General features: G+C 51.1%; 1 protein-coding gene and 1 non-coding gene across 6 annotated transcripts in view; one reads left to right on the top strand and one right to left on the bottom strand.

Annotated features, from left to right (window-relative positions):
* The window catches only part of map4k5 (mitogen-activated protein kinase kinase kinase kinase 5), a 132,922-nt gene that overhangs the window by 114,828 nt on the left and 4,535 nt on the right, over positions 1-13,559 (bottom strand). For all 5 annotated transcript variants that reach the window (XM_041847345.2, XM_041847347.2, XM_041847349.2 and 2 more), the window contains exon 3: positions 10,791-10,848. In XM_041847345.2, the coding sequence (XP_041703279.1) occupies positions 10,791-10,848 (58 nt within the window). The remainder of the gene's footprint in view (positions 1-10,790; positions 10,849-13,559) is intronic.
* Positions 8,309-8,388, top strand: trnae-uuc. Its single transcript has one exon. It is a non-coding gene; the product is annotated as a tRNA-Glu (tRNA).

Genomic DNA, 13,559 nt, shown 5'->3' on the forward strand with positions numbered 1-13,559 from the left:
ACCTCCACACCAACCACAGCGCTTATAGGGACACAGACACCAGTTCCACCTCCACACCAACCACAGGGCTTATAGGGACGCAGACACCAGCTCCACCTCCGCACCAACCACAGGGCTTATAGGGACGCAGACACCAGTTCCACCTCCACACCAACCACAGGGCTTATAGGGACGCAGACACCAGCTCCACCTCCGCACCAACCACAGGGCTTATAGGGACAGAGACACCAGTTCCACCTCCGCACCAACCACAGGGCTTATAGGGACGCAGACACCAGTTCCACCTCAGAACCAACCACAGGGCTTATAGGGACACAGACACCAGGGCTTATAGGGACACAGACACCAGTTCCACCTCCGCACCAACCACAGGGCTTATAGGGATACAGACACCAGTTCCGCCTCCACACCAACCACAGGGCTTATAGGGACACAGACACCACCTCCACACCAACCACAGGGCTTATAGGGACACAGACACCAGTTCCGCCTCCACACCAACCACAGGGCTTATAGGGACGCAGACACCAGCTCCACCTCCACACCAACCACAGGGCTTATAGGGACACAGACACCAGGGCTTATAGGGACACAGACACCAGCTCCACCTCCACACCAACCACAGGGCTTATAGGGACACAGACACCAGGGCTTATAGGGACGCAGACACCAGTTCCACCTCCACACCAACCACAGGGCTTATAGGGACGCTGACACCAGCTCCACCTCCGCACCAACCACAAGGCTTATAGGGACACAGACACCAGTTCCACCTCTGCACCAACCACAGGGCTTATAGGGACGCAGACAACACCTCCACACCAACCACAGGGCTTATAGGGACACAGACACCAGCTCCACCTCCGCACCAACCACAGGGCTTATAGGGACACAGACACCAGCTCCACCTCCGCACCAACCAGCAGGGCTTATAGGGACAGAGACACCAGTTCCACCTCCGCACCAACCACAGGGCTTATAGGGACGCAGACACCAGTTCCACCTCCGCACCAACCACAGGGCTTATAGGGACACAGACACCACCTCCACACCAACCACAGGACTTATAGGGACACAGACACCAGGGCTTGTAGGGACACAGACACCAGCTCCACCTCCACACCAACCACAGGGCTTATAGGGACACAGACACCAGCTCCACCTCCGCACCAACCACAGGGCTTATAGGGACGCAGACACCAGCTCCGCACCAACCACAGGGCTTATAGGGACACAGACACCAGCTCCACCTCCGCACCAACCACAGGGCTTATAGGGACGCAGACACCAGTTCCACCTCCGCAACAACCACAGGGCTTATAGGGACGCAGACACCAGTTCCACCTCCGCACCAACCACAGGACTTATAGGGACGCAGACACCACCTCCACACCAACCACAGGACTTATAGGGACACAGACACCAGGGCTTGTAGGGACACAGACACCAGCTCCACACCAACCACAGGACTTATAGGGACGCAGACACCACCTCCACACCAACCACAGGGCTTATAGGGACACAGACACCACCTCCACACCAACCACAGGGCTTATAGGGACACAGACACCACCTCCGCACCAACCACAGGACTTATAGGGACACAGACACCAGGGCTTGTAGGGACACAGACACCAGCTCCACCTCCACACCAACCACAGGACTTATAGGGACGCAGACACCACCTCCACACCAACAACAGGGCTTATAGGGACACAGACACCACCTCCGCACCAACCACAGGACTTATAGGGACACAGACACCACCTCCACACCAACCACAGGGCTTGTAGGGACACAGACACCAGCTCCACCTCCGCACCAACCACAGGGCTTATAGGGACGCAGACACCAGCTCCGCACCAACCACAGGGCTTATAGGGACACAGACACCAGCTCCACCTCCGCACCAACCACAGGGCTTATAGGGACGCAGACACCAGTTCCACCTCCGCACCAACCACAGGGCTTATAGGGACGCAGACACCAGCTCCGCACCAACCACAGGGCTTATAGGGACACAGACACCAGCTCCACCTCCGCACCAACCACAGTGCTTATAGGGACGCAGACACCAGTTCCACCTCCGCACCAACCACAGGGCTTATAGGGACAGAGACACCAGTTCCACCTCCGCACCAACCACAGGGCTTATAGGGACACAGACACCAGGGCTTATAGGGACACAGACACCAGTTCCACCTCCACACCAACCACAGGGCTTATAGGGACACAGACACCAGTTCCACCTCCGCACCAACCACAGGACTTATAGGGACGCAGACACCAGTTCCACCTCCGCACCAACCACAGGGCTTATAGGGATGCAGACACCAGTTCCACCTCCGCACCAACCACAGGACTTATAGGGACGTAGACACCAGGGCTTATAGGGACAGAGACACCAGTTCCACCTCCGCACCAACCACAGGACTTATAGGGACGCAGACACCAGCTCCACCTCCACACCAACCACAGGACTTATAGGGACGCAGACACCAGTTCCACCTCCACACCAACCACAGGGCTTATAGGGACACAGACACCAGCTCCACCTCCACACCAACCACAGGACTTATAGGGACACAGACACCAGGGCTTGTAGGGACACAGACACCAGCTCCACCTCCACACCAACCACAGGACTTATAGGGACACAGACACCAGGGCTTATAGGGACAGAGACACCAGTTCCACCTCCGCACCAACCACAGGACTTAGAGGGACACAGACACCAGGGCTTGTAGGGACACAGACACCAGTTCCACCTCCGCACCAACCACAGGACTTATAGGGACGCAGACACCAGTTCCACCTCCGCACCAACCACAGGACTTATAGGGACGTAGACACCAGGGCTTATAGGGACAGAGACACCAGTTCCACCTCCATACCAACCACAGGGCTTATAGGGACACTGACACCAGTTCCACCTCCACACCAACCACAGGACTTATAGGGACACAGACACCAGGGCTTATAGGGACAGAGACACCAGTTCCACCTCCGCACCAACCACAGGGCTTATAGGGACACAGACACCAGATCCACCTCCACACCAACCACAGGGCTTATAGGGACGCAGACACCAGCTCCACCTCCGCACCAACCACAGGGCTTATAGGGACGCAGACACCAGTTCCACCTCCACACCAACCACAGGGCTTATAGGGACGCAGACACCAGCTCCACCTCCGCACCAACCACAGGGCTTATAGGGACAGAGACACCAGTTCCACCTCCGCACCAACCACAGGGCTTATAGGGACGCAGACACCAGTTCCACCTCAGAACCAACCACAGGGCTTATAGGGACACAGACACCAGTTCCACCTCCGCACCAACCACAGGGCTTATAGGGATACAGACACCAGTTCCGCCTCCACACCAACCACAGGGCTTATAGGGACACAGACACCACCTCCACACCAACCACAGGGCTTATAGGGACACAGACACCAGTTCCGCCTCCACACCAACCACAGGGCTTATAGGGACGCAGACACCAGCTCCACCTCCACACCAACCACAGGGCTTATAGGGACACAGACACCAGGGCTTATAGGGACACAGACACCAGCTCCACCTCCACACCAACCACAGGGCTTATAGGGACACAGACACCAGGGCTTATAGGGACGCAGACACCAGTTCCACCTCCACACCAACCACAGGGCTTATAGGGACACAGACACCAGTTCTACCTCCACACCAACCACAGGGCTTATAGGGACGCTGACACCAGCTCCACCTCCGCACCAACCACAAGGCTTATAGGGACACAGACACCAGTTCCACCTCTGCACCAACCACAGGGCTTATAGGGACGCAGACACCACCTCCACACCAACCACAGGGCTTATAGGGACACAGACACCAGCTCCACCTCCGCACCAACCACAGGGCTTATAGGGACACAGACACCAGCTCCACCTCCGCACCAACCACAGGGCTTATAGGGACGCAGACACCAGTTCCACCTCCGCACCAACCACAGGGCTTATAGGGACGCAGACACCAGCTCCGCACCAACCACAGGGCTTATAGGGACACAGACACCAGCTCCACCTCCGCACCAACCACAGGGCTTATAGGGACGCAGACACCAGTTCCACCTCCACACCAACCACAGGGCTTATAGGGACACAGACACCAGTTCTACCTCCACACCAACCACAGGGCTTATAGGGACGCTGACACCAGCTCCACCTCCGCACCAACCACAAGGCTTATAGGGACACAGACACCAGTTCCACCTCTGCACCAACCACAGGGCTTATAGGGACGCAGACACCACCTCCACACCAACCACAGGGCTTATAGGGACACAGACACCAGCTCCACCTCCGCACCAACCACAGGGCTTATAGGGACACAGACACCAGCTCCACCTCCGCACCAACCACAGGGCTTATAGGGACACAGACACCAGTTCCACCTCCGCACCAACCACAGGGCTTATAGGGACACAGACACCAGGGCTTATAGGGACACAGACACCAGTTCCACCTCCGCACCAACCACAGGACTTATAGGGACGCAGACACCAGTTCCACCTCCGCACCAACCACAGGGCTTATAGGGACGCAGACACCAGTTCCACCTCCGCACCAACCACAGGACTTATAGGGACGTAGACACCAGGGCTTATAGGGACAGAGACACCAGTTCCACCTCCGCACCAACCACAGGGCTTATAGGGACGCAGACACCAGTTCCACCTCCGCACCAACCACAGGGCTTATAGGGACACAGACACCACCTCCACACCAACCACAGGACTTATAGGGACACAGACACCAGGGCTTGTAGGGACACAGACACCAGCTCCACCTCCACACCAACCACAGGGCTTATAGGGACACAGACACCAGCTCCACCTCCGCACCAACCACAGGGCTTATAGGGACGCAGACACCAGCTCCGCACCAACCACAGGGCTTATAGGGACACAGACACCAGCTCCACCTCCGCACCAACCACAGGGCTTATAGGGACGCAGACACCAGTTCCACCTCCGCACCAACCACAGGGCTTATAGGGACGCAGACACCAGTTCCACCTCCGCACCAACCACAGGACTTATAGGGACGCAGACACCAGTTCCACCTCCGCACCAACCACAGGGCTTATAGGGACACAGACACCACCTCCACACCAACCACAGGACTTATAGGGACACAGACACCAGGGCTTGTAGGGACACAGACACCAGCTCCACACCAACCACAGGACTTATAGGGACGCAGACACCACCTCCACACCAACCACAGGGCTTATAGGGACACAGACACCACCTCCACACCAACCACAGGGCTTATAGGGACACAGACACCACCTCCGCACCAACCACAGGACTTATAGGGACACAGACACCACCTCCACACCAACCACAGGGCTTATAGGGACACAGACACCACCTCCACACCAACCACAGGACTTATAGGGACACAGACACCAGGGCTTGTAGGGACACAGACACCAGCTCCACACCAACCACAGGACTTATAGGGACGCAGACACCACCTCCACCCCAACAACAGGGCTTATAGGGACACAGACACCACCTCCGCACCAACCACAGGACTTATAGGGACACAGACACCACCTCCACACCAACCACAGGGCTTGTAGGGACACAGACACCAGCTCCACCTCCGCACCAACCACAGGGCTTATAGGGACGCAGACACCAGCTCCGCACCAACCACAGGGCTTATAGGGACACAGACACCAGCTCCACACCAACCACAGGACTTATAGGGACACAGACACCAGGGCTTGTAGGGACACAGACACCAGCTCCACCTCCACACCAACCACAGGACTTATAGGGACACAGACACCAGGGCTTATAGGGACAGAGACACCAGTTCCACCTCCGCACCAACCACAGGACTTATAGGGACGCAGACACCAGTTCCACCTCCGCACCAACCACAGGACTTATAGGGACGTAGACGCCAGGGCTTATAGGGACAGAGACACCAGTTCCACCTCCATACCAACCACAGGGCTTATAGGGACACAGACACCAGTTCCACCTCCACACCAACCACAGGACTTATAGGGACACAGACACCAGGGCTTGTAGGGACACAGACACCAGCTCCACCTCCACACCAACCACAGGACTTATAGGGACGCAGACACCAGTTCCACCTCCACACCAACCACAGGACTTATAGGGACACAGACACCAGGGCTTATAGGGACAGAGACACCAGTTCCACCTCCGCACCAACCACAGGACTTATAGGGATGCAGACACCAGTTCCACCTCCACACCAACCACAGGGCTTATAGGGACGCAGACACCACCTCCACACCAACCACAGGGCTTATAGGGACACAGACACCAGCTCCACCTCCACACCAACCACAGGGCTTATAGGGACACAGACACCAGCTCCACCTCCACACCAACCACAGGGCTTATAGGGACACAAGACACCAGCTCCACACCAACCACAGGGCTTATAGGGACGCAGACACCAGCTCCACCTCCACACCAACCACAGGGCTTATAGGGACGCAGACACCAGTTCCACCTCCACACCAACCACAGGGCTTTTTAAGAGTATGAGACATGTTGTTCACACTTCTAGTCAGCGTAGCAAAAGACGTGAAATTGAGGAACACTAATAATAATAACTCATTTAACTTTTATAGCGCTTTTCAAAGAATCTCCAAGCACATTAAAAAGTAAAACAAACCATTGAAATGATGGGAGATTGAAAGTCTCTAGTCGGCTTCAGATGAAGTTGAAGCAGTTTGGTCTGGAAAGGCAGTGTAGGTTGACTGACATCAGACAGTGATATCAAACATGGTCGTAATTCCAAGATGTTATCACAATAAAAAGGTCACCAGTCAAATCTAGAGCCCAACTGATTTATCGGTTCACCGTTATCGTCGGCCATTCCACCGATAAAAAGGATGAAGAAAGAGAATCTCATTCTGATCTGAACATAAGATCCCCTCAGTTACTGACATTCTCGTGATGTGTCATTATGGTCACAATGTAAGAAAAGATTCTAAGTATATTTCTTGGACAATTGCGCTTTTGGATGGCAATTTTATGAGAAATTACACTTTTTAATTTCCCCACTGTGAAACAGTATAAAATCGGTAAGTTTTGTCCCTCCCAAAAAATCTGAATCGGACCCCCCAACAAAAAAAAACATATTGGTTGGGCTCTAGTCAACTCACTCTCTACAAACATTCCAATGCCCACGGTGGTATTAAAGTAAATGGGCATTGAGACATTGAATATCATTCTGGTAATACTGAGTCATTACAAAAGGGACCCCAAGGGAGAGATTTCTTTGGTCCTGGTACACACTACATGCCACATCTACATTACAGGGTGACTGTTCGCAAAGCCTTTGAGAAGGGCCTGTGTGTGTGTGTGTGTGTGTGTGTGTGTGCCTGAGAGCCAGTCCACTCCCAAGCAGCTCCCACTCCCTCCCTCCCTCCCTCCCTCCATGCCTGCCTCCCTCCCTCCCGGTTTCTCCTTCCCTCTCTTTCCCTGTCCCTGCCTGGCCTGTCTTACCAGCACCGTCACTCCACCTAGACAAACCTGTTCCATCGCACCTGGTCACAGGTGTACAGGTGTTTACCCGACTGACTGACTGACGCTCTGACTGACAAGATGGAGGACAGGAATAAGACAACTGAATCATGTTAAAACAAGATGTCTTGGCCTGTGTTGACACGTTTCTTAGCCTTTACCATAACCCCATGCCCCAAAGTGCAACTGATTAGACGTTAGGTTCATGTTCTGATGAGTGTTCCTAAGTATCCCCTGGGAATATAGGCAATGTGGTGGGGGTGTTACTAGTACCCTAGGTTGAGAACCTCTCTTGGTCTCCTAATGGACCACGTAAAAGCTTCCACTTTTAGGTCTATGTTCGTATGAGTCTTCCAAGGCATCACATGAGATACAGTAAACTGAAGTGATACTAGCAAGAGCACTGTGCAAGTTTTTTTTATTTTTTATTTTTAAAGATAGCAAATTATACCCACCCGCAACAAACCGACTCAGATATGCGAGTGCGTCTTCTACTTTGAACGAGGAACCACGTAAAAGCTTCCGCTACTGTGCAGCTGCTTCTTCACGTGACTTCTAGTAAACCTGATGTTTCCACACCACAAGACAACACACTGGAATGCCCTCGTTGTACTACACTATATCCTATGGCCAGGGCCCTGGTCAAAAGTAGTATACTATTTAAGGAATAGGCAGCCATTTGGGATGCATCCTCTCTAAGGATCTCTGTGACATTTAGTCACGGAAGGGTACAGAAGAGGCCCCCCTGTGTAGCTCAGTTGGTAGAGCGTGGCGCTTTCAACGCCAGGGTTGTGGGTTCGATTCCCACGGGGGAGCCAGTATGAAAAATGTATGCACTCACTTAACTGTAAGTCGCTCTGGATAAGAGCGTCTGCTAAATGACTAAAATGTAAAATGTAAGAGTAAAGGATTTATGTTTCAGTTATTAAAAGACAGATCAACTCTATGGTTTTGAGCAACATGGATTTTTTACTATGTGTTCAACCACTAAGCCTGAGTTAACATGTATTTAACATCTCACAAGATGCAGAGAAGCCATCCCCACAACACAAGTGCCTCATTTAAAATGCAACCTTTATCTATATAGGTTGGTCTAAGGAAAGACTCTTCTTCAAGAGAGACCTGTCATCAACAGTTGTATGATGATGGGGGAAAAACACTTAGCCTGGTCCCAGATCAGTTTGTGCTGTCTTGCCAACTCCTATGGTCAATGTCACACCAAGGCACACCAAGACGGCACAAACAGATGTGGGACCAGGCTCGGGGGAACCACCCAGTATGAACCTGCTTGTCTTCAATGACAGTAGGTTAGTTAATCAGCTGGTGTTTGTCTGGGTGGCAGGCTGGAGGCACAAAGCCCCTCTGGTGGTAATCCTCCTAATCTGGATCACATAAGCATCACTGAGTCCCAAATGGCACCCTATTCCCTACCTTTGACTAGAGCCCCATGTGGCCTGGTCAAAAGTAGTGGACTATAGAAGGGAAAAGGGTGCCATTTGGGTCACATACAGTGCATTCGGAAATGTCCACATTTTGTTATGTTACAGCCGTAATCTAAAATGGATTAAATAAATAAAAATCTTCCTCAATCTACAGAATATCCCATAATGACAAAGTGAAAACAGGTTTTACAAATGTTTCTAAATAAAAAAAAAATACATAAAACAAATTGAAATAGCTTATTTACATTAGCATTCAAACCTGTTGCAATGAAACTCGAAATTGAGCTCAGGTGCATCCTGTTTCTATTGATCATCCTTGAGATGTTAATCTGTGCCCTGAACCCGCACGATAAATACATATTTGGCAAGTGGCAAAACCCAGCTAGCACATAACGTTCTGAGAACCATATGTTTCTTTGAGTTTGGTGAGAGCCTGGTTGTCCTATGGATATTTTGCATACAACCTTCCCACAAGGTTCTGGGAATGGTGCAGGATACCCAGTTTCCTTGACTTTTTCCACATTTTGTTTCGTTACAGCCTTATTCTAAAATGGATTAAATAAAACATTTCCTCAGCAATCTACACACAATACCCCATAATGACAAAGCAAAAAATTGTTTTTAGAAATTTTCGCAAATAAAAACCAGAAATACCTTATTTACACAAGTATTCAGACCCTTTGCTATGAGACTCGAAATTGAGCTCCGGTGCATCCTGTTTCCACTGATCCTCCTTGAGATGTTTCTACAACTTGATAGGATTCCACCTGTGGTAAGTTCAATTGATTGGACATGATTTGGAAAGACACACACCTGTCTATATAAAGGTCCCTCAGTTGACAGTGCATGTCAGAGCAAAAACCAAGCCATGAGGTCGAAGGAATTGTCCGAAGAGCTCCGATTCAGGATTGTGTCGAGGCACAGATCTGGGGAAGGGTACCAAACAAACGTATTCAGCATTGAAGGTCCCCAAGAACACAGTGGCCTCCATCATTCTTAAATGGAAGAAGTTTGGAACCACCAAGACTCTTCCTAGAGCTGGCCGCCCGGCCAAACTGAGCAATCGGGGGAGAAGGGCCTTGGAGGTGACCAAGAACCTAATGGTCACTCTGACAGAGCTCCAAAGTTCCTCTGTGGAGATGGGAGAACCTTCCAGAAGGACAACCATCTCTGCAGCACTCCACCAATCAGGCCTTTATGGTAGAGTGGCCATACGGAAGCCACTCCTCAGTAAAAGGCACATGACAGCTCGCTTGGAGTTTTCCAAAAGGCACCTAAAGGACTCTCGGACCATGAGAAACAAGATTCTCTGGTCTGATGAAACCAAGATTGAACTCTTTGGCCTGAATGCCAAGCGTCACGTCTGGAGGAAGCCTGGCACCATCCCTACGGTGAAGCACGGTGGTGGCAGCATCATGCTTTGGGGATGTTTTTCAGCGGCAGGGACTGGGAAACTTGTCAGGATCGAGGGAAAGATGTTTTTGCTTTGTCATTATGGGGTATTGTGTGTAGATTGATGAGGGGGGGAAAAAACAATTTAATAAATTTTAGAATAAGGCTGTAACGTAACAAATGTGGAAAAAGTCAAGGGGTCTGAATTCTTTCCGAATGCACTGTAGTTTTTTGGTGGATATCCTGTAAACCACAAATAAATGTTCTTAAATAATTTTTATATTTGAGTATCTTTTAATCCTTTAGAGTTAATTACCACTCAAATTGAGTCATTTTCATGCACACAGTAAGTAGAGAGAGGTATTGTATAGTTAGATCTAACTCACCTGGTTCCAGTTTAATAATCTTGACAGCGGCAAGCTCTCCCGTTTGGATGTTTCGAGCCTGAAAGAGAATAAAAGAGTGGGGACCGGGGAGCCAGTCATTGTTGGGGAGTGTAAAATAATTGCATAATATCATGAAACCCCTGTTATCAGATAGGCCTATATTGGGGGGCAGAATTCAAACTGATAAAATGGTGTTACTGTTTATCCCTATCCATTAGTCACTAGTTAGTTCAGTTCATTGGGGCTGAGGTTCTTCATACTGGTACTGACCAATCCAGAGAGAGACACCACCAACCACCAGACAGTCCAGCATTAGGTCATGATTCAGTGTTTCCATCTGGGCCGGAGGAAGTAGGTTGCCACCAGCCTCAAATCCATCTCAAGACGCTAGGCTAGGGTCTGTCTCCTAAGACGCTAGGCTAGGGTCTCCTAAGACGCTAGGCTAGGGTCTGTCTCCTAAGACGCTAGGCTAGGGTCTGTCTCCTAAGACGCTAGGCTAGGGTCTGTCTCCTAAGACGCTAGGCTAGGGTCTGTCTCCTAAGACGCTAGGCCTGGGTCTGTCTCCTAAGACGCTAGGCTAGGGTCTGTCTCCTAAGACGCTAGGCTTGGGTCTGTCTCCTAAGACGCTAGGCCTGGGTCTGTCTCCTAAGACGCTAGGCCTGGGTCTGTCTCCTAAGACGCTAGGTTAGGGTCTGTCTCCTAAGACGCTAGGCTAGGGTCTGTCTCCTAAGACGCTAGGTTAGGGTCTGTCTCCTAAGACGCTAGGCTAGGGTCAGTCTCCTAAGACGCTAGGCTAGGGTCTGTCTCCTAAGACGCTAGGCCTGGGTCAGTCTCCTTAGACGCTAGGCTAGGGTCTGTCTCCTAAGACGCTAGGCTAGGGTCTGTCTCCTAAGACGCTAGGCCTGGGTCAGTCTCCTAAGACGCTAGGCCTGGGTCAGTCTCCTAAGACGCTAGGCTAGGGTCAGTCTCCTAAGACGCTAGGCTAGGGTCTGTCTCCTAAGACGCTAGGCTAGGGTCTGTCTCCTAAGACGCTAGGCTAGGGGTCTGTCTCCCTAAGACGCTCAGGCTAGGGGTCTGTCTCCTAAGACGCTAGGCCTGGGTCAGTCTCCTAAGACGCTAGGCTAGGGTCTGTCTCCTAAGACGCTAGGCTAGGGTCTGTCTCCTAAGACACTAGGCTAGGGTCTGTCTCCTAAGACGCTAGGCTAGGGACAGTCTCCTAAGACGCTAGGCTAGGGACAGTCTCCTAAGACGCTAGGCTAGGGTCTGTCTCCTAAGACGCTAGGCTAGGGTCTGTCTCCTAAGACGCTAGGCTAGGGTCTTTCTCCTAAGACGCTAGGCTAGGGTCAGTCTCCTAAGACGCTAGGCTAGGGTCAGTCTCCTAAGACGCTAGGCTAGGGTCAGTCTCCTAAGACGCTAGGCCTGGGTCAGTCTCCTAAGACGCTAGGCCTGGGTCAGTCTCCTAAGACGCTAGGCTAGGGTCTGTCTCCTAAGACGCTAGGCCTGGGTCAGTCTCCTAAGACGCTAGGCCTGGGTCAGTCTCCTAAGACGCTAGGCTAGGGTCTGTCTCCTAAGACGCTAGGCTAGGGTCTGTCTCCTAAGACGCTAGGCTAGGGTCTGTCTCCTAAGACGCTAGGCTAGGGTATGTCTCCTAATGGCGTCCGCGTACATAGGTTCGGTTTGCTCCTAGAAGAACTCGGCTAGGCGAAGCGAACATCTGGGCTCGTACACTCCCTAAAGACCTTCGCTTGAAAAACTTGAAGTAAAAGCAGCAATTTTATTGTTGTTTGTCCCTCGAGACACCGTAGCAACTTCATAGCCACTATTAGCCAGTAACACTTCCTCAAAATATTGATAATGAATTGAAGATAAATAAATAAAAATAAAATAATAATAATTGACGTTTTATGCAGAATAGGTCTTAGTTGCGCAATCTAGCTAAGTTGTTTGGTGTAGAAACTTAAAGTGAAAGAATGTGCATGAAAACTAGTAGTGCACTGTATTCAGAAGGGGCTAGCTGCTGCTACACTCTCCCTCGTGGATGGCAGAAAACACTTCATTGAAGAATCCCGTCCATAGTTCCCACCCCTACAGTTGACCAATCACCCGACGAAGGGGCGTAGACGTCAGCTACCGAATTTCGACTTGATTCAAGAAAAAGAATGTGCGCACGAACGGCCGAAAATAAAAAAATAAAAAAACTTGCCGAACACCAAAACGAACTATAACGTCACTAGATTTCGGCATTAATACATGTGAACTGTTTCAAGGGGTTCATGCTAGCAGATACCCATAGACTTCCAGTCATTGCGCTAATGCTAGTTAGCATTGGCTCGCGAAACTACCTCTAACTAATCTGGCGGGCTAGTTGGGTACATTTTCTACAAGCCTGGTCTGATATGGGCTAGCTTAATTTCCATCCCTGGATGAAACACGTCAAAACTGTTCATCAAAAGAGACAGACGAGCCGAGTAACAAAACAACCAATCAAACTCAACCCCCATGGGTTTACTTCCTGGTCCTTTCAGTTGTACAAATATCTCCAACCCATCTGTGCACTACAGCAGACCAAAGTCATTGTTTAGGGGACGACTTTTAAAATCTGATGTATTTCCGCTGTCAGTGAGGCAAAGAACACTCCCATTCTTGGCACGTTTAGACAAGGACCTGATCGTATTTCACTCTGCCTGCCGTAGTCCTGGGCTGCATATCAAAATGCCACACTATTCCCTATTTAGGGCACTACTTTAGACCAGGGCACAGCACTAAATA

Source organism: Coregonus clupeaformis, chromosome 25, assembly GCF_020615455.1.
Source record: "Coregonus clupeaformis isolate EN_2021a chromosome 25, ASM2061545v1, whole genome shotgun sequence".
NCBI lineage: Eukaryota > Metazoa > Chordata > Actinopteri > Salmoniformes > Salmonidae > Coregonus > Coregonus clupeaformis.